Source organism: Eretmochelys imbricata, chromosome 9, assembly GCF_965152235.1.
Source record: "Eretmochelys imbricata isolate rEreImb1 chromosome 9, rEreImb1.hap1, whole genome shotgun sequence".
Taxonomy (NCBI): domain Eukaryota; kingdom Metazoa; phylum Chordata; order Testudines; family Cheloniidae; genus Eretmochelys; species Eretmochelys imbricata.
The window spans coordinates 27,129,196-27,150,062 of NC_135580.1; the positions used below are offsets into that span (position 1 = coordinate 27,129,196).

General features: G+C 40.3%; 1 protein-coding gene across 1 annotated transcript; it reads left to right on the forward strand.

Annotated features, from left to right (window-relative positions):
* Positions 1-1,801: 1,801 nt before the first annotated feature.
* IGSF10 (immunoglobulin superfamily member 10) lies at positions 1,802-20,839 on the forward strand. The gene is made up of 6 exons (XM_077827227.1): positions 1,802-2,037; positions 4,418-4,547; positions 6,525-6,915; positions 8,522-12,961; positions 13,612-14,512; positions 18,931-20,839. The coding sequence occupies exons 1-6, from the start codon at positions 1,802-1,804 to the stop codon at positions 20,837-20,839; spliced, it is 8,007 nt and encodes a 2,668-aa protein (XP_077683353.1).
* Positions 20,840-20,867: the final 28 nt, after the last annotated feature.

Here is a 20,867-nt window from a genome sequence, read left to right on the forward strand (position 1 = left end):
TCTTGCTGGTGCTGCCCAGCAGGGACCCTGCCCGCTTCCCGAGGCAGCAGCGGGCCGGGCCGGCCGCGGGAGAAGGCGCCTCTCTCCCCCCAATCAGCGTGCCGCGGGAGCCGGGGGGCGTGCCGAGCCCGTGCGGGGAGTGCAGGGCACAGAGAGGGGCTGACAGCTGCGAAGAGAGGACACGGGAGCCCCTCACTCCCCCCAGGCTGCAGCCGCACACGCGGGCGCAGCCCAGAGCCCCGGCACCTGCCCAGGGAGGGGCGAGAGAGCCGGCGGGCAGGGGCAGGGGCACGGGCGCGGTCTCCGGACCCCGGGGTTCAGGCTGCGGGAGGAGCGCTGTGCGCGAGCAGAAGCCAGGCGAACACGGCGCGCGGTAGACTTGCCGGCCACTCGGGCCATGCACCTTGACTCGGCTCGGGGGTCGCTGAGGGCGGGGGGAAGGTAGCGCCTCTGACCGCTCCTCCGGAGCCCCGGGCGCGCCCTGCCCCTCACCTGACTGGCTGCTGCAAAGGGCCTTTTCGCAGTGCCAGTGGGGGCCGGTCTTCCCGTCCCCCTAGCGTGTCTCGCTACTGGTTTTCCATTCATAAACCGAAAGCGGCACTGACGGAGAAAAAAACCAGCTAATTACAATTTTGAGTCTCAGGTACGGTCCTTTCTATGGTATTAGGGCATTTTTGTATGGTCTTTGCAATATTCGCTCTGACCGTCTCACCTTTGCTCCTTGCCCAGGTAAGACTGGACTTACAGTAACTGGTTTAAGCGTAAAGTTCGTTTATGAACATTGAAAGGGCTGAGAGTTTTACTTATTCATCATTTATAAAGTGCTGTGAAAAGGCAGCTCTGGAACCAAATCTGGCTTCTCTTATTCACCTGAGCAGGCTTATTGCAGTCAGTTGTGCTAACTGCAAGAATCAAAGGAACTGGATGTGGCCTATAGACTCTTTAAACTCCCAACATCCCTTGGATTTTGATCCAAAGAGATGCTGAGTAAATTGTTGATTTCACTGAGAGATGCGGGTGCTTAGCACTTCCCTGGTTTAGGGCACAGATTTTTGAACAAAAAGAAATTCACAGTTCAAAATAATGCAATAGTCTCTTCTTCTGAACTTGTCTGTAGTTAGACTGTTACCAATGCAGCTCAGTTCAGGGAAGGTTTAGATCCCAACAAGCTTTTAATACCAGACTGTTAAGTACCAAACTCTAGTAGCTGATTATAGACATTCCTGGTGAACAATGATCTCTGCTGTGGAACTCTATGCCAACCCTTGCAGAAGCAGAGTATTGGAGGGGGGATTCATTGCTTGGATATAGTCTAAAGAATAGAAAGAACAGGATTAAATTTGAGTGGCATTAGTCATGCTTCTACAGGCTGATTTTTAAACTAGCTCAGATTCTTTGAAATTTGTTAATTTTGTTTGGAGTAATTATTTGGCAAGAAAGGAGCTGACGTGTTCTTTGGCAAGAACAAATTACAAGCAGATTTATGGATGTTTTAAATAACCAAAATCATATAGTCTCTTTAGGGTGTCAGGTTTATTACTACTTCTACTACTATTACACCTGTAAGCAATAGCATGCCTAGTGCTTCTCATTAAAAGTAAGAAACTGTGCAGGATTTTTTAAAATTATAAATACTTCAAGCTATTGTATCAATTTGAAAAATGAGGAAAACCCTACAGTTTTTATGGTAGCAAACTTTTCTATAATAGTTGTACAAGTACCCGGGTGTAAGATACCTGATACTTATCTCACAATATGACTGCTTGTGTTTTTTGTTTTGTTTGCAGGGTTGCATTTGTTCATGCTTGCTGTGAGGGATGTTGTTTTAGGATTAGCACGCAGGATGAAAGTAAAAGGCAGAAGCAAACCTTGCTTGCTGGAGTTTCTCTTCAGTTTCTGCCTGGCTATTCTTCCCAGCAGTAGTGCCTGCCCCAGGCTCTGTGCCTGCTATGTCCCTACTGAAGTACACTGTACATTCCGGTACCTCACAGCCATCCCACCACACATCCCCCAAAACGTGGAGCGCATCAATTTAGGGTATGTTTAACATCTGCATTTTATCTATGCTGTGCAGTTAACTCTCATTGCCTTGCAAAATATAATTAGAGTTTCTGGGTTTGTGTTAAAATTGATTTTGAAAACCTTTAAAATCTACTATTTTGCAGTATTCAGAATTCATTACAGTAACAGCTGGCAAAACCTAATGTTCTCCCACATTGATTGGGAGTTCAAGGTTTCAGATTCTAGGGGCCAATTGTTAAATAATTTAAGGAATATAATTTTTAAAAACAGATAAAAACAAAATTTATTTGGTTTGAACGATAATTTGCACAAGAATAGACATCCACTTTCCCTTTTCCATAACTGGCAGTCTGAGACTTGATTTTCCCCACTACTTTTACCCCACCACCTTAATGCAAAATCATGTTATCACTAGGGATGGAAGAACCTCCAAGGATTTGGAGTATACAGTTCTTTCTTTTATACTTATCTGAACCTACTGAGTCTGTAAAAGTGAATTCAGAGGATTCCTGCCTGGAATTGAGATCATCCTTACAAAGGTTAAGACTGGAGTGCAAACTCAATAGGTCTGTTCAAATTCATGCTTTGCCACTTCCTGTGTAACATTTGGCTAGCCATTTAGTCTTTCTGAGGATGATAATATTTTCTACCTCACAGGGTTGTTGTGAGAACAAATTGATTAACATATATGGGTCTCAGATACTATGAAGATTAGTACCAGCACTTCCACTTTGCACATACTGTACCATGAGAAAAACTTTTCATATGATACTTTGCCTCCTCTGTTTCTATCTGCTAATTGGATATGAAGTAACACTTCTCTGAATATTTGTCTCAGAAACTATTCTGTTCTATAATTGGGTAAATTAGGGAGGGAATAGATGTTTATTTTATCCATACTGGTTTCTCCCTTTTTATTTCTCACTAACCTTCAAGTTATCTATTCAAATTTGTTTTTCTGTAATGCCCTGTTGTGAAAGTCTTGATAATACAATCAAACAAGACCAGCCAGCAACTTTAAAAAAATCTGTATCTGAGTGTGTCTAATCCATATCATTATTATTAGAGGGCCCGCTAAAGGGCTGGCTAACAGTGGCCACAGTTCAAATCCAGCCCAGGCTGATAGGACTTCATCTTGACCACTGAAGTCAACAGGAGCCTTTCCATCTACTTAAGTGGGCATGGCATCAGGCCCATAGTGATCAAGTGCCCAGCACAATGGGGCCGCAATCCTGATAGGAGCCTTTTGGTTCTACGATAATATAAATAATAATAATTATTAAAAACAACTACCACCACTACTCGGTGATTTTTTGGCCCATGAAAAATAAGCTTCAATTCTCTGTCCAGGTCCTGGTGGGGAGGCATCCACATCACCATATCCCTGATCGTAGTCAATACTGAAGAGTCATAAATATGGTGAAAGGATTAGAAAATATGCCTTATAGTGATAGACTCAAGGAACTCAATCTATTTAGCTTAACAAAGAGAAGGTTAAGGGGTGATTTGATCACAGTCCATAAATACCTCCACAGGGAACAGAAATTTGTCAATGGGCTCTCATCCAGCAGACAAAGATATAACAAGATCTAATGGCTAGAAGTTGAAGCTAGACAAATTAAAACAGGAAATAAGGCACACATTGTTTAATAGTGAGGGTAATTAACCACTGGAACAATTTTCCAGTGGTTGTGATGGTTTCTTTATGACTGGCAATTTTTAAATCAAAATTGGACTTTTTAAAAAAAGATACAGGGTATGTTCTAGTTTGAATAGGAATTATTTTGGGGAAGTTCTATGGCCTGCATTATACAGAAAGTCAGACAAGATTATCACAATCACTTCTTCTGGCCTTTGAAACAATTAATCTAGTCTTGTTAACAATCGCAGCAGAGAGCAATGATCGTGACTACGGCCTTTCGACTCCATCTGCTGTTAAGGCACGTTGATGGGGTAATGTGGGGAAGCTTGTATTTTCTGTGTAATAAAGATTCCAGCTGATCCTACCTTTCACCAGCCATGAATAATTTTGAAAAAAAAAATCATAAAAATTCAATGCATTATTGTAGACATTTACCTGTACTGAAGCTCCTTCTCCTCCTCCTACACAAGAGTCCAAAGATGGCAATTTTCTTCTCATGTTCTTGCATCCATCTACTGCAGATATTTCCCCACCTACTTGAATACAGTCCACAGGAATCAGTCTGTGCCAGACTAGCAAAATCTTTGAGTTTTACCTGCTAAGATGAAAAAAGCATTTAGAATTTGCCTTGTCACATCAGAACTAAAATCTACCTTTGTTATGCATTTGCAAAAGAAAGTTTTCTTTTGTTTTTTACTTTTGAACTTTAGCTGACTGACTAAACCCAGATCTGGAATGAAATGTTTGTTACAGTTACAACAGCTTGGTTAAACTGACCGAAACAGATTTTTCCGGCCTGGAGAAACTGGAGTTGTTGATGTTGCACAGCAATGAGATCCATACAATCCCCGACAAGACATTCACTGATTTAAATGCATTACAGGTAAGAACTAAAATTAGAAGGTGGTCTCATCTTAGTTTTGCTACAGAAAAATCAACAAAAGGTACAAATCTATAGGAACAGACCTGTCGTCCATTTATCTTGATATCCTGTTTCTAATGGTAATTCTGAAAAATGCTTCAGATGAAATCATGCTCTTCCCCTTCCCAGTGTAATTAATTTTGAAATACTGTACCCACAGGGGAAATTTCTTTCTGTCCCAGCTTGGCACTTAGATACCAGGCTGAGGAGTGTGGTGAATATCTGCCAGCACTGTCCTAGCTAGTACTTCTAGCAGTTGCAATTCTTATTCATATCCACCAAGACAAAAGGGAGAGTATTGCTGCAAAGCTCCTTGTATGACAGAAAGAAAATGCTACATTCTAATATTAAGGGCAGTTCTTTGATGTTATTTACAGTGGATGAGACAGGTTTATAATATTTGGTGCTTTATTGCTTATTTAAAATAAAACATTTGTAAACTTATGACAGTAGATCTTCTCTAAATTGCACATCCCATCATTTGCACACAGAACCAAGTGGGTTTCTTAGCATGTCTCTGCAGAGATTTCCTAGAAGATTGTTATAGGAAGGTCATATATAACAATTACTTTATTTTTATAAAGTAAATTACCAGTTCAGAGGCAGTTCTGCATTGAAGCAGCTGGTGCATTGTGCCGTTCAGAAATATTAGAAAATTAAATAAAATATACTTATCTTCAGACCAACTCTGTGTGCAGCTCACACATATTAATTTAAAATTATTGACTTTCTACTTTCCACCTAAGGTAACTGCTGCAATGCCTCTGGCTGTATTAGTGCATATTTCACTAGGGGTAGCTCTAACAGATGGACTTCAGAGCATTTTGCACTTCATTGAACAGCCTGGAAGCTACAGTAGAGAGCTGAGGGTTTTTGTTGGTTTGTATTTCAAGAGTCCTCTGGCAATTAAGGAGAATAAGGGCTTGTCTGTCTACACATGGAGTTAGTCAGGAACAGCATTTTTGAATAACTCTACATGTGGACACTTTTATGCCGGAATAAAGCACTCTTGTTTTGGAACAAGAGTGTCTACATATGGAGTTATTCAGGAATAACTACTCCTGAATGGCTCCATATGTAGACAATGCCTAAAAGTTTCCCAACTGAAACTTTGATCCACAGCTGCTATTAACTAGAAGAACACAAAGTATGACTGTAAATAATTATAACAATTAGATTTGGCAAATACTTGAACAAAGTAGATTTTGTGCATTATTGTTTCTTTTTGTATTGTTTGTTTACTCGCTAATTTGCAACATTCAGTAATTCATAAAGGCATCACCAGTTCTTTGTGAGGATTAGGAAGCCAGTAAAGAACATACATACTAAAGTATGTAAAGTATGATTCCAACCTGAAAAATGATTGCAAAAATGGTTTTATCATTCCATATTTATTAGCACTCAATGACCTTTTGCCAAATTTGCTCATTTTAGACTGCAAGTCTGCAAACAAAGTGCCATCAGAAAGTTGAGTTTGGCTAGCACATTCTCTCTCATAAAAAAGATCCTTCAACTGGGACTGAGTTAATAATTCTTTTCATTATTTGTCAGACAAAATATTTGTTGGCCAAGAATTCAGCTTGTTCTTCCATATTTGTATAGGCATTGTAGTAGTAAGTGAAGGAAAAAAAATATACACTCACTTATTTTATGGTCCAACCCTGCTTACCTTCTTCACAAAAGCAGTTTGATTGGGACTATTGGTATGAGTAAAGTGTATACATACATTGGCCTGTTGAATATTTGAGGTCATGTCTGACCATAACCACACTTATAAAAATGATAATATCTGTTGTTTTTTCCCATAGTGCCTATGACTCATATATCTAGGTACTTCACCTGAGTAGTAATAATTCAAAGTTGGCTAGAATTCTTCTACCAATACCAAAATAATGTAGTTTTTTATTAGACTTTTTATCCCTATCTTTTCACCAACAGGTCTTAAAAATGAGCTATAATAAAGTCAGAATACTTCAGAAGGACACTTTTCATGGTCTCAAGAGCTTGGTACGGTTGCATATGGACCACAATCAAATTGAATTTGTACACCCAGAAGTTTTCTATGGGTTTATATCACTGAGGCTGGTGCACTTGGAAGGAAATTTACTTAAACAGCTTCATCCAGATGCTTTTGTCACCTTGCGCTACATCCAGATATTTAAAACATCCTCCATAAAGCATATATACTTGTCTGACAACTTCTTAACATCACTACCACAAGAGATGTTTTCTTACATGCCTGAACTAGAGAGCATATACCTTCATGGAAACCCTTGGTCCTGTGATTGTGATCTACAATGGTTTGTAGACTGGGCAGAACAATGGCCAGGTACAGTACAAGCTGAAAGATTTCTGTTTGTTTATACCTTCTTACTAGATTGGTGACTTCCCTTGGGGTCTTTGCAAAGGAGGCATCATTCTCTAGTTGCTACAGGGTGAGCCTGAGATCTGGGTTCTGTTTCTAATTGCCACTGATTTAATGTGTGACCATAACCTCTCTAAGCAACCATTAAAATGGAGAAAATAACTTCCAGGTTTTGAAAGTGCTTTGAGATTCTTCGTTGAACTGCACTATTTAAGTGCAAAGTATTATGATGACCAGTTAGTAATGTCTGGATAGAGGCATTATAGTAGTCATCCTTTTTTGTGTGTGTGCAAATTAGTAATTAAATTATTTATGAAGAGTAAGAGATTGGTCATTACTATAACAACACTTTTTAAAGTGTAACACTTTATTCTGTGACTTTCTGTTGATCTTCTGTGACTTCCTTGTCAGCTGTTTAAAATGTTATTCCTTACCATTCCATGGCCCCATGGTGCCTTATTCCCTTAAATTACCATGCATCTCTTTTATTTCCATTATTGTTGGCTAGCAAGGTGCACGCACACGCATGCAAACGGAATATCTGAATGTTGTTTAGTGGCCTAAATGAACTGAGGTTAGTGGTCCCAATACATTTCCAAGCTTAGGTATCTCTAAATGGAACCCTTTTTGGCAGTGCCCAAAGCTGAATGTTCAAGAATGAATTATCTTCTCTCTATACAGGTGAAAATGTTGAAAGAGAATGAATTATCCTCTCTCTTTCTCTAAGTGGTTCCCTCTCGGGCTAGACTGAGGTACATTTTAGGTGAAGTGCGGATAGAGAGATGCATTAAATGTGTAATATTTTCTGTGTAGTTTACAATTTGATTACCAGAACAAATACTTTTGTTAGTTTTTATATTTTTAGAGCATACTATGGTATTATGGTTTGCAGTCTTAGTCTCAGGAATAATAATTATTTACAAGAATAAGCAGCTTTCTTCAGACAAATTTTTGAGATAAATTGTTTTCATGACAAAGCATAACCAGATGATGTTACCAAACCACTATAAGATGTGTGACAAATGATTTTTTGGAAAGCTTGAGATAAAAGGGAAGGATTGTCTTGTGGCTAAAGGAGAAGAAAGGCAGCCTTGGATAAGTCCCATTGTTTCTCCAGGGCTTGCCTTTGTGGTCATTAAAAGAAGGAAAGTAATAATTGCCTACCTCACAATGGTAAGCCTCAATTAATTAGGGCCATATTGTGCCTGACCACAGGGAAGGTGCAAAAGTGAAGAAGAGGGCACAAGGAGTTTCTTCTCCTTTTTGCACCCCTGAACAGGATCTGGGCACAACAGAACAATGCCTCCTACAGCTCTTGCTGGAGCTGTGTGCTTCCCAAGGCAAGGCTGTGGCATGCTGACTAGCTGTGATAGCAATGATAGTCATGCTGAAGGTTTCACTAATGGAATAGGCAACAGTTAAAATAAAGCTTGGTGATGACTTAAAGATCTCTGTTGTCAATACTTCATAGCCCTTTATTCAAGGAAAGATCTTTCAGCAAAATATAAGTTGTTGTTTTGGTACTGGAACTAGTATCACAAAAACTTACATTATTTTTTCCTCCCCCTAGATATTATAAAGTGCAAGAAAGACAGAGGTTCTTCTAGTGCCCAGCAATGTCCAGTTTGTGCCAATCCCAGAAATTCTAAAGGCAAACATTTAGTTAACATCCCATCTGCATCTTTAACCTGTAGTAAGCCAACCATAGACCCCTCCCTGAAATTTAAAAACATCACTATGCCAGATGAAGGGGACTTCATTTCCATCTCTCCCAAAGATTTTATAGCTCCCATTGGAACCATGATGTTGAATATGACAGACCAAACAGGAAATCAAGCTAACTTGGTTTGCAATGTTCGAAAACCCACAAAAATGTCCCCACTCTCATTTGACAAAGATGGTGATAATACAGTACTCAAAGTATCATTTTCAACATTTCTGGTGTGTAGTATTGATTATGAACACATTCAACAGCTGTGGAGCATATTGGCCCTATACAGTGATTCTCCCCTGAAACTCGAAAGGAATCTCTTACTGACCAAAGTGCCTTACATCAGTTATAAGTACAAACAGATGTACTCTGAAAGTGAAGAAGTTTTTACCAATGTAGAGAGTGAACTGACAGCTGAACCTTCTTGGCTGCTCCAAGGCCAGGTGGCCTTACAATTAGACAGGACAGCAACCACATTCAGCACACTACATATTGGATATGTAACTGATGCTCAAATTATCTTGCCCAATGCTAATGAAAAACAGTTGAGACACAGCTGGGCCATAATTTCAAGAGATAATAAAACAAGAGTTGAACACACAGTTTTAGTGGGTGGGACCGTGGAACTGGACTGTCAGGCATTTGGTGAGCCTTCTCCTACCATTGAATGGATATTAGCTGATGGGAGCAAAGTTAGAGTGCCGTATGTTAGTGAAGATGGAAGAATCATAATAGCTAAAAGTGGAAAATTCACACTGCGGACAGCTGATAGTTTTGACACTGGAGTTTATCACTGCATAGGCACAAATTATAACGATGCAGATGTCCTAACATTTAGGATCACAGTGATTGATACTTACGTGGAACACAACAACGTTAATGGGGCTCAACTTTCGGCATTCATTGGTGACACACTCTACCTTCCATGTCAGTCTGTTGGTGTCCCAGATGCATCTATTAGTTGGATCCTACCTGAGCACACAGTTCTTCATCAGTCTGTAAGAAGCAAACATATTTTCCACAATGGTACACTAAAAATACAAGAGATGACAGAACGAGATAGTGGCTATTTTAGATGTGTAGCAGCCAATCAACATGGTATAGATTTTTTGATTTTCCAAGTGCTAGTTAAAGTGAATGAGGGTGCTTCACAAAAACAAAAGACAGCTCCAGAAGAAAATGAAGAGAGAGATGGATCTGGTCATGAGGAGCTTAGAGCTGTTACAAAACATAAGTATCCATTAGCTACTGTGCAAACTTCAGTAACAAGTAAAGCACCCACTGATTCTGCATCCAGAAATCAACCTATAGGGATTGCAAATAAATGGAATAACTATAGAGAGATGACTTACAGACGCAATGGGGACAAAATAAACAGACGATTTAGGGGACACAGAAGACAATTCACTTCCTCAGCCAGGAGAATTGACCCACAACATTGGGCAGCATTTGTTGAAAAAACAAAGAAGAATTCCACTTTCCCAGAAAAACAAGAAAATGCCAGAACAAAATCACCTACACCAGACCATCTATCCTCTAAGGTGTCTGGGCATAAGGAAGAAACATCTGGTGACCATATACCTCCAGAAGAAGAATTTATTATACTAGCATCTGAAGCACCAACTATACCTACTCTGAAAAAGGTTTCAGCAACTATTGTAACTGAAGAACCTAAAACTACATCAAGTAATTTCAAGTCTAAAACAACTTCTGTCATGGTTACAGAGGCAGTAGCTCCAACAGTTAGTCCATGGATTACACAGTATATAAGACCCAAGAGCAAAAAGCCAAATGCAGATCTAACGTCTGCAGTCACAAGACCAAACTCATTGGAAACTTCTGAATTAAATCAAACATCATTAACTATTATACAGCCATTAACTACATCTAGTTTAGTGAATAGTACAGCTAAAGACTTTAATCCTGAACACAGATTGGTGTCTTTTGGGGAAAGTAATCAGTATTTAAAAATCATATCTACAACACAAACAGCAGATGTTACTGAAATTACCAGCCTTGTCACTTCCCAGAACATAGTTGAAAAACCTGATTTATTTACTGAGTCTATTGATAAGACTTCAGCTAAATCAGATCATCGAATATCTGTAGTGACAGTCAGCGAGCCAAACACTGAATTTGGTCACATTTATTTTCACAGTACTCAAAAAATAACAACTCCTAAACTACCACCAGGGTCAACTATTATTACTCATCAGCAGATTCAGATAATTAGAGATGTTACAGCTAATACACTACAGTCAAGACAACGATATGGAAGACGAAGGAAAATTTCTGGTAGAAGACGAATTGTTAGACCAGATCGAATTCCAGCTATCAGAGGACATAGGTATAATTTTGTGAGACAAGAATCCAGTAGAGAAAGTACAACTCTGCCTCCAGCTATGGAGCTGGACACAAAATGTCTATTGTGTTCACATCCCGCAACTCCTTCCAGAAGTTCACTTGAACTGCTTAGCCCAGAAACACATATGCCCCCACCTGTGAAAGTGGATATACCAGAACTCACATCAGAGCAGCCTACAAGTCAAACCACAGCATTCCTGGCTGAAGAGAAAAACAGACTCACTGCAGAAGGAGAAAAAACAACTCCCACTGTAATGCCTTTCTATAGTGAAAGCACACAGGGTACCCTGCAAATGAAACTAGAGGACAGTGCACCATTGCAAACACACGCTGTCAGACTCCCTACAACTGCAAGACAGACCCTCAGTGTATCTATGGAAACTACAACTTCTGCAGACAGCAAGACATCCTCAAATGTTAAATCCATCCTCCCAACCACTAAAATTAGAACTTCTTCCAAAGTTTTAAGAGGAAAAATTCCTTGGCACCATCTCTTTGGAAAGACACACATTCAAAAGGAGCTATTGAAGAAGCTACCCAGACGACTAACAAGTACAGTGCCATCATCAGCAATAACCAGCATGCTTCCTAAAACTACTGCAACGCTATCCATAGATAGAGTTTCTCCTTTACATTTAACAACAATTTCAGTGGAAGTGAATCAAACTGATGGTCTCTTATCCCTAACTAAACCTATCAGTCATAACAATAGTATGTCCGAGAAACAGTCTCCCATTCCATCTCTTACTACTGCAGAACTGCCATCTTCAGCCTATTCTTCTAATCTTCCAACTGTTATGAAGAAAGAAATAATTGCAACAAGACCAATGCCAACATTTAGATCTGCTACTGTTCCCCACACTGAAATGAAAATCACTAAAATCAAAGCATTCAGAGCTGGAAGGAGGAGAGATCAAAGGAGGAAAAAGCCCCAGAAGATTACGACTTCACAAAGCATTACTACAAGCCATAGCACCACCACTGCTTCATCGGTGAACACAACCTTGTATATCCTGACAACAGCTAAGTCTTTAACTAAGCCCACCATCCCCATACCCACTGAATTTCTTTATAAGAACACAAGTGTAATCCCAATTACAACTGTGCCACAGATTCTTCACACAAAAGAGGTAACTAAAGGTTCACCTGCAACAACTATGCAAACATTAACTAGAATTACAACAGCTGGGAACACTCAACCTGTTAAACTACCATCTGATGTTTTCTCTACTGAAAAACCTGCCATTACAATCCCAGCCACATCACCTTCTTTGAAGCCTTTCAACACCACCACAATATTACCTGCCACATCCTTTGTAACATCTGAATCAGTGCCTAATCAACAAAACAAAACTATTGTAATGGTAAGTAAAAGACCACACCAAAAAATGGGAGAGAGAGTTATTCAGCAGAAACATACAGCACAGGCAACATTTCCTGACAAAGCTGAGCTCAGTACCAAATCTCCTGCTGTAACTACCCATGTGATCAACTCCAGCATACAGCATCCTACCCCATTAACATCCCAAATAACAGAGACACCACACACAAGTATCGTGCAAATCACCTTATCTCCCCAGTGGGAAAACAAGTTTTGGCATAAACAGTCTCCTGAAGTTTCAGAAATAGGCAAAACATTAACAGTTAATACTCTGACTACATTAAAATCCCCACAGAGCTCCACTCCATACACTCCTGCAAGGAGAAGGGACAAGGACAATTCTGTCAAAAGCTGGTTTGACAAGACAGCAGATCAAGAAACCAACAACAACCTCATAGCCCTAGACTCTTTATATAAAAATAGATTGGCAAAGCCTAGAATAGTGGGAGGAAAACTGGCTGCTTTTACCGTTTTGGCTAATTCAGATGCCTTCATCCCTTGTGAAGCGACTGGTAATCCCCTTCCCACAATTCACTGGACTAAAGTGTCATCAGGTAAGCCATATAAGCCTTGTTTAAAAGGTTGTCTTCTACTATATATTAGCAATAAGACAGGCGCTAGGTGCACCATGCTGGGATATAGCCATGCTTTAGGTGGATACCAGCCATAAAGCAATAAGATGAATACTACATATGGCTGAAAAGTAGTAATATTCCAGCACTGCACATACATCCTTAAGGGTCTTACTGTATTTATAAAACGGCTCTTCAAGAAAGAGAGAGAAAGGAAAAAAGGTCAATCTGTATTTAACGTTTACCATATTCAGCATATGTTAACAATAGCATTATTGTAGTGAGTCCTATACAGAAGATCATGCTTCTTAAGAATCCACCTGTAATAAGATCCTGCGCTCCGTTGCTGAGCAATTCTGTTCCCCCCACCCCCTGATTTTTGTTGGTTCCGTAATACATCTTTCACAATATACATAAACACATGCACTGATATTCCTCTCATTCCTGTCACTGTTCTTTAGCCCTTATGGGACAAAAAGTGTGCTCAGATACCATGGTGATGAGTGCAGGATAAAAACCAAGGCAGCTGGTTTTTTGCTAGCAATTATTATTGTATTAGATAAAAAGCAAAAGTAAATAAATAAAGGCTTCTTATGTAATATAAATATATTTTACTTTTTTTGTTTAATTAGGGACTGATGTATCAAAAAGCAAGCGTGACAACAGGTTTGAAGTATTTGCTAATGGCACCCTCTCCATCCAGAATGTGAACATTCAGGACCGCGGACAGTACCTGTGTATTGCTGCCAACCAGCATGGCTCAGATCGGCTCCTGGTCACTTTGTCTGTGGTGGCATATCCACCGAGGATCCTAGAGGGCAGGTCAAAAGTGATCACTGTCCATTCTGGAAAGCCTGTGTCTGTGAAGTGTAGAGCTGAAGGTAGGCCCATCCCTACCATTTCATGGATTTTAGCAAACAAAACGTATGTCTCGGAATCTTTTCCGGGAAGTAAACAAGCGTCTGTGCAACCAGATGGCACTTTAATAATCCAGGAAGTCACTGTTTATGACAGAGGGCTTTACACATGTACGGCCAGTAACCCAGCGGGTGCCGACACGCGGACAGTAAAGCTACAGGTGATTGTGGCACCTCCTGTTATTTTGGAAGAGAAGAGACAACACATTGCAGGAATTATGGGTGAAAGTTTGAAACTCCCCTGCACAGCCAAAGGGGACCCTCATCCGAGTGTTCACTGGGTCCTCTTCGATGGAACAGCAGTGAAGCCTCTGCATTTTGTAAATGCCAAACTGTTCCTGTTCTCCAATGGAACCCTCTACATAAGAAACATAGCTCCTTCTGACAGTGGGAACTATGAATGCATAGCTACAAGCTCCACTGGCTCAGAGAGGAGGGTGGTAAATCTCATGGTGGAACAGAAAGATACAATTCCCAGAATAGCAACTGCATCTCTGAAAATGACTCAGCTGAATTTTGGGGACAGATTGCTTCTGAACTGTTCAGCTACTGGGGAGCCAAAGCCCAGAATAATCTGGAGGTTGCCTTCCAAGGCAGTTGTTGACCAATGGCACAGGTAGGAATGTTTCTTTGTGACTGAGCTCGTTTTATTTTTCTAGTGCTTACTTTAACATTGCAGACCACAAATCACTGAAAGAATTTTCTGAAAGAGTCAATCCTGTGATATTGCCAAGCATAAATGCCTAACGTACTGTAACTCTGCTTAACTGAAGCCAAATTTGTTTTTAACCCGCGATAAAAGTGAGTAATCTCTAGTGACAGAAAATGCAATTTTATTGTTATATTTCTAATATTAATGGCCCAAATTCAGCCCTATTATAAGCGGGTGCAGCCCAACTAAAGCAGTGAAGCCTAATCTATTCATGCAATGGCTGAATTTAGGTCATTTTATTCTGTTCTGATTTAAGGCCAAATCCTCAACATATGTATGTCAGTTGAATAGGATTTGGATGTTAATATAAAGTTGACCCTCATGCAGGATATATACATTAGAGCAGCGGTGGGCAAACTATGGTCTACAGGCTGGATCCGCCCCACAGGATTGCCACCCCTGCAGTGCCGCGACCCCCGCGCTGCTCCCAGAAGCAGCCGGCACCACGTCTCTGCGGCCCCGGGGGTGGGGGGGATCGCAGAGGGCTCCGTGCACTGCCCTCACCTCCAGGCACCACCCCCCACAGTTCCCATTGGCCAGGAATGGGGAACCACAGCCAATGGGAGCTTCAGGGGAGGTACCCACAGGCAAGGGCAATGCGTGGAGCCCTCTGTCCCCTCTCCCCCCAGGGGCTGCAGGGACATGGTGCCAGCCGCCTTCCAGAGCAGAGCAGCGCGGGGCCAGGGCAGGGAGCCTGCCCTGGCACCGGTGCGCACTGCTGCTACCCCGGAGCCACTCCAGGTAAGCGGTGCTGGGCTGGAGCCCAAACCCCTCCTGCAAACTAAGCCCCTGCCCTGAGCCCCATCCTGCACACCACACCCCCTCCCACAGCCCCCATTCCCTCCTGCACCTAACCCTCTGCCCTGGACCTACATGCAATTTCTCCACCCAGATGTGGCCCTCGGGCCAAAAAGTTTGCCCACCCCTGCTTTAGAGTAAGCTTGAGGATTTTTACTTTAGAAAGGCTTTTACATGCCATACGTACCACAGAAGAGATTTAACATAAATCAATTAAATTAAAGGCATCTCAGAGCACAATGGCTACAGAGAAATATAATAAACTTACTATAAATCTGGTATACATAGTAACAATTTAATTATGCTTTGTAAGATTGCTTGTTGAAAAAACCAATTTAGCAGTGACAATGATAGTTTGTGAATGTAGTAGCAAGCAAACTGATATAGTTGGATATCATATAAATATTTAATTGGTAACAATTAGCAATTTATTTTTATAAAAATAAACTGCTTTCCCATCACAAAATTTAAAACAGTTGCACAATAGAATCTAAATTTGTTGGAGCAGAAGTGGGGACAGTTTAACTGTTACAAAATAAAAGTTTTGATTGCAAAATTCCAAAACTAATATAATTGCTAAAAATATGAAAAGCCATTTACTAGTTCATTAAGAAACAGAACCTAGTGAATATAGTTTCTCCTGGAAAGCAAATGGAATGTAGTGAGAACACAAATTTATAAAATGAGGGTCTTGATTACTCTTGCAACCTTTGACAGCTGCTTTGACTTCTGTATTTTATGGATGAGCTGACATGTCTCACATCCTAGCCAGTTACAGAATGAGTGCAGCTAAGACTGGGGTACTAGTTAACATACTTTGTTTTGACTATGTGCATACACCAGTTGCCAGCCATTTGGCTGCAGACAGACTGGCATTACTAAAGTATTCATTTGTTTACTTATAGATTGAAAATATCCCCTACAGGGAAAACCTATAAAACCTCATTTACTGTATTAAAAGCAAAATCCTGTGAGTTTATAGTCCAATTACTGAAAGTTGGTAACAAATTTACTGCAGTATGTTACCGGCAATCAGTAAGTATGACCAAAGAAATTAATTGTTTCACAGCTTACATTGCAGTGTTAAAATTATTATTTCAAATGGTAAATAGCAGTTTAAAAGGCCCAATTCAACAATGACAGTCTATTTTTAACAAAAAAAAATAAATACAAAAAAATCAAATCTGCTGACACTGAGTTGATTTAAATAAAAGTTTGCAGTTTATTGTAATGTCTACCAAATTCATACACACAACATACTTCCTTTGTACTCACTTTATTAACACTGATCTTAAATGGCCAGATCTGGAATTCTGCCACTAGTGGAGAAGAACATGGTGGATGAGCTTTAGATGGAAGAAACAAGGGGATGTGCCCAGGTTAAATGCAAGACTCCACCTACTTAACTATTCTGTTACTGAAAATCAGTAGAGCAGGAGATATTCCAGTGAGTCTAAGTTACTGCCAGTTTCAACGTGATATTGCTTTCAGTGCAAGGGAGTCCTAGCTTTCTAGCTATGTCCTGCACACCAAAAAAGCTGTAGAACCTTCTGTCTATCACCACATATCACTGTTTATAGGCTGCTAGAAGCATTATAAATTAAGATGTTTTTTACACAGAGTTTTGAGGAAAGGTTTATTAAAGCCTGCCACTAAAGTTCCTCACTCATCTTCTCCTGTTTTCTGGGATCTAGTTATTGAACAAAGAGCTGGAGGGGGGGAGGGCAGTGGGGGTGGTCGGGTTCATTCTACAACTCCAGAGACTGCTTCATGCTCTGAAACTTACTTCCCAAGCAAAAAGTTCAAGCAGATTAGATTTCTGATTATATGAACAACTTCCACAATTATAAAACCTATACTTTTAGAATTCCTCCCAAAAAGAGACTTGTTGAGGGTTTACTTAGGAAAACGTAGGTCTACAGGGTTTACTTAGGAAAAGCTAGGTCTATGAAGGTGTCAATTGCACAGATTCTTCATTTCCAGAGTTTTCAGCAATATTGTAAAACGGAAAGGATCACTTGATACGGCAGAGCTTAGTAGCTTCACAAAAATGGTACCTCAGTATTAAGGAGCTCCTAAGTTCCGCAAGCATGGAATGGTTATTACCAGATTCAGATGAGCTCTGGTCCTGAAATTTTGGTGTGTAGAACATTTATAATTTAGCCTAATTTTTTCTTTAGTGCGGACTAGGTAGTCTTAAAAAGGCTGAATGGGAGAGATGAAGAGGAAAAAACAAAGCTTTTCATACAGTGTGCAACAAAGGCAAAACCCTAATTAAAAAACCAGGCATGTTCTCACACTGTAGATGAAGGTTTTCTTCTGCAGCTGTAAAGGGTCAGAATTCGCCCATCTCTCTTGCCCATGTGCATTTTTCCTGCAGAAGAGCAATATATGACCCTCACTTTACAAGTGATAACCCAATAAGCATGTATTATTAAATAGGTAGCTATAATAAATGGTTTCCCATTTAAAATTAATTACATTCCCTTTAATGTTCATTTTATGAATGTTTATCCAGATTATTATTTTATACATTTTATTCACTATAAGACAAATAAATGATTTATAAAACCTGGGTATAACTCTACCCCCACCGCCCCAAGTTTACACAGGATGGAAATGGTAGAAGGAATGTTTTCCTTAGGGCCTAATTCTACTCACTTGCACCACTGAGTCTCCGAAGAATCTCCACGGAAGTCATTAGAATTACATTAGTGCAAAAACTGGTGTGAGATCAGAATCAGACTCCAAGGTCCAGATTATCTGGTGTAGCATGTTCTAACTAATGTGTCACACTGCTAGCATAAACTGGCTCTAAATTCATTTTAAGCATCCAGGAATCAATCATCTTACTATAAGGATGATCTTGCAGTGGCTGTTACACCATGCACTCCCCTTGCTGCAGTTGTCATAGGGAAATGTGACAAAAGTCATGATGCCCTTTATGCCATGCTGATCCTGGGTTGTGTTTTCAGCCCCCTGGTGTTAGAGCAGCCATCAGGTTGTTTTAACACAATGCAGGAGAAAAATGTCTATACCCACAACTGCTGCAGGAGGGAGAAGTGTAAAGGAGAGCTCTAAGTCTGCTTTGCATACAACCATCTGACCTATGCTAGCTGCTTTTTGGCTTTGGCTGAAGTACTGGCCCATAAATTCTGGATCTCTCTTCCCCTATATATCTGATAGAGCCCAAGTTTGATGACTTTCATGGCACATAGCAAGATTTATTTTCCCAGTCTTTGAGGGGGCGGGGGGGTTGATGTGGTCAAAGGGGGAAGATAAATTAGTCCTCACAAAAATGGGGGAACAGGGTTGGGAAAGATATTGATATATCTTTGTTTTTCCTTAAAATGGATAGTGTACATGTACCTACAGCATGGGATAGGCACAATTTTAAGATATAGAAGAAAAAAACCCACAGCAATTCATCCACTTGAGTCCATACATCTTTACATCACTTATTAGGGCTCAGTGTTCTTCTTTAGCATGTGGCTACATATTAAACAATTCTTTTTTTCTTCTAGAATGGGAAGTCGAATCCATGTTTATCCTAATGGATCCTTGTTTATCGAGGCAGTCACAGAAAAGGATGCAGGTGACTATTTATGTGTAGCAAGAAACAGAATTGGAGATGACCTGATCCTGATGAAAGTCAGTGTGACTATGAAACCAGCAAAGATTGACCAAAAACAGTATTTTAAAAAACAGGTACCATATGGAAAGGACTTCAAAGTGGACTGCAAAGCCTCTGGGTCACCTGAGCCAGAGATCTCCTGGAGTTTGCCAGATGGCACCATGATTAATAATGTGATGCAAGCAGATGACAATGGACGCAGGTCTCGGAGATACATTCTTTTTGACAATGGAACTCTGTATTTCAACAAGGTTGGAATAGCTGAAGAGGGCAACTATACCTGTTATGCCCAAAATACATTAGGAAAAGATGAAATGAAGGTACACATTACAGTTGTAACAGCTTCACCTCGTATAAAGCAGAATTACAAGACATATGCTAAAGTAAAAGCTGGGGATAATGCAGTATTTGACTGTGAGGTTGTTGGAGAACCCAAGCCAAAAATATTTTGGTTGCTACCTTCCAGTGACATGATCTCATCTTCAACAGACAGATATTTACTGCACGTTAATGGCTCACTGTCAGTCAGCAAAGTGAAACTGTTGGATGCTGGGGAGTATGTATGTGTTGCCCGAAATCCTGGTGGAGATGACACAAAACTTTATAAACTGGATGTTATTTCTAAACCACCCCTAATAAATGGTTTATATACAAACAAAACTGTCATTAAAGCAACAGCAATAAGGCACTCAAAGAAGCAAATAGATTGTATGTCAGAAGGGACACCTTTCCCTCAAATTATGTGGATAATGCCTGACAATATTTTCCTAACAGCTCCATACTATGGGAGCAGAATAACAGTACACAAAAATGGGACACTTGAAATTAGGAATGTAAGGCCTTCAGACACAGCAGATTTTATATGCATGGTACGTAATGATGGAGGAGAAAGCATATTGGTAGTACAGTTGGAGGTATTAGAAATGCTAAGACGACCAATGTTCAGAAATCCATTCAATGAAAAAATCATAGCAAAAGCAGGAAAAACTATCGTATTAAATTGTTCAGTGGATGGAAACCCTCCTCCTGAAATCATCTGGATATTACCCAATGGCACACGATTTTCCAATGGAGCCAGAATTTCCCGGTATCACATAGGGAGTAATGGTACCCTCATCATCTATAATCCTTCCAAAGATGATGCAGGAAAGTATCGCTGTGCAGCTAGAAATAAAGTAGGCTACATTGAAAAGCTGATCATCTTGGAAGTTGGTCAGAAGCCCACTATTCTTACCCATTCAAGAGGACCAATAAAGAGCATCAGTGGGGAATCATTATCCCTTCACTGTCTCTCTGATGGAAGCCCCAAACCAAACATTATATGGACAGTACCAAGTGGCTATGTGCTAGATCGGCCTCAGATTACTGGGAAATACATATTACTTGAAAATGGTACTTTAGTTATTCGAGAAGCAACCATTCGTGACAGAGGAAACTACCTGTGTAAGGCTCAGAACAATGCTGGAGAGTCGTCTATAACTGTTCCTGTCATGACTGTAGCCTATCCCCCACGGATTACAAATAGACCACCACAGAGTATACGCACTACGGCTGGGGCAGCAGTTCAGCTCAACTGTATGGCACTGGGGATACCAAAACCAGAAATCACATGGGAGCTGCCAGACCACTCTGTGCTTTCCCCAGCTAGTAAAGGCAGACCATCTGGAGGTGAACTTCTTCACCCCCAAGGGACATTAATCATTCAGAATCCAAAATCTTCAGATTCTGGTATGTACAAGTGCATAGCTAAGAATCAGTTTGGCAGCGATTTCACAATAACATATATTCAAGTTGTTTGAAATAAGAAATACAGGCTGAGCAGTTGTT

Excerpts from the sequence above, each read along its gene's own strand:
- IGSF10 (XM_077827227.1), top strand. The coding sequence starts at position 1,802 with ATGCTTGCTGTGAGGGATGTTGTTTTAGGATTAGCACGCAGGATGAAA. Across the intron at positions 6,916-8,521 it reads CTGGGCAGAACAATGGCCAG|ATATTATAAAGTGCAAGAAA; the intron begins GTACAGTACAAG and ends TCCTCCCCCTAG. Across the intron at positions 14,513-18,930 it reads GTTGTTGACCAATGGCACAG|AATGGGAAGTCGAATCCATG; the intron begins GTAGGAATGTTT and ends TTTTTCTTCTAG.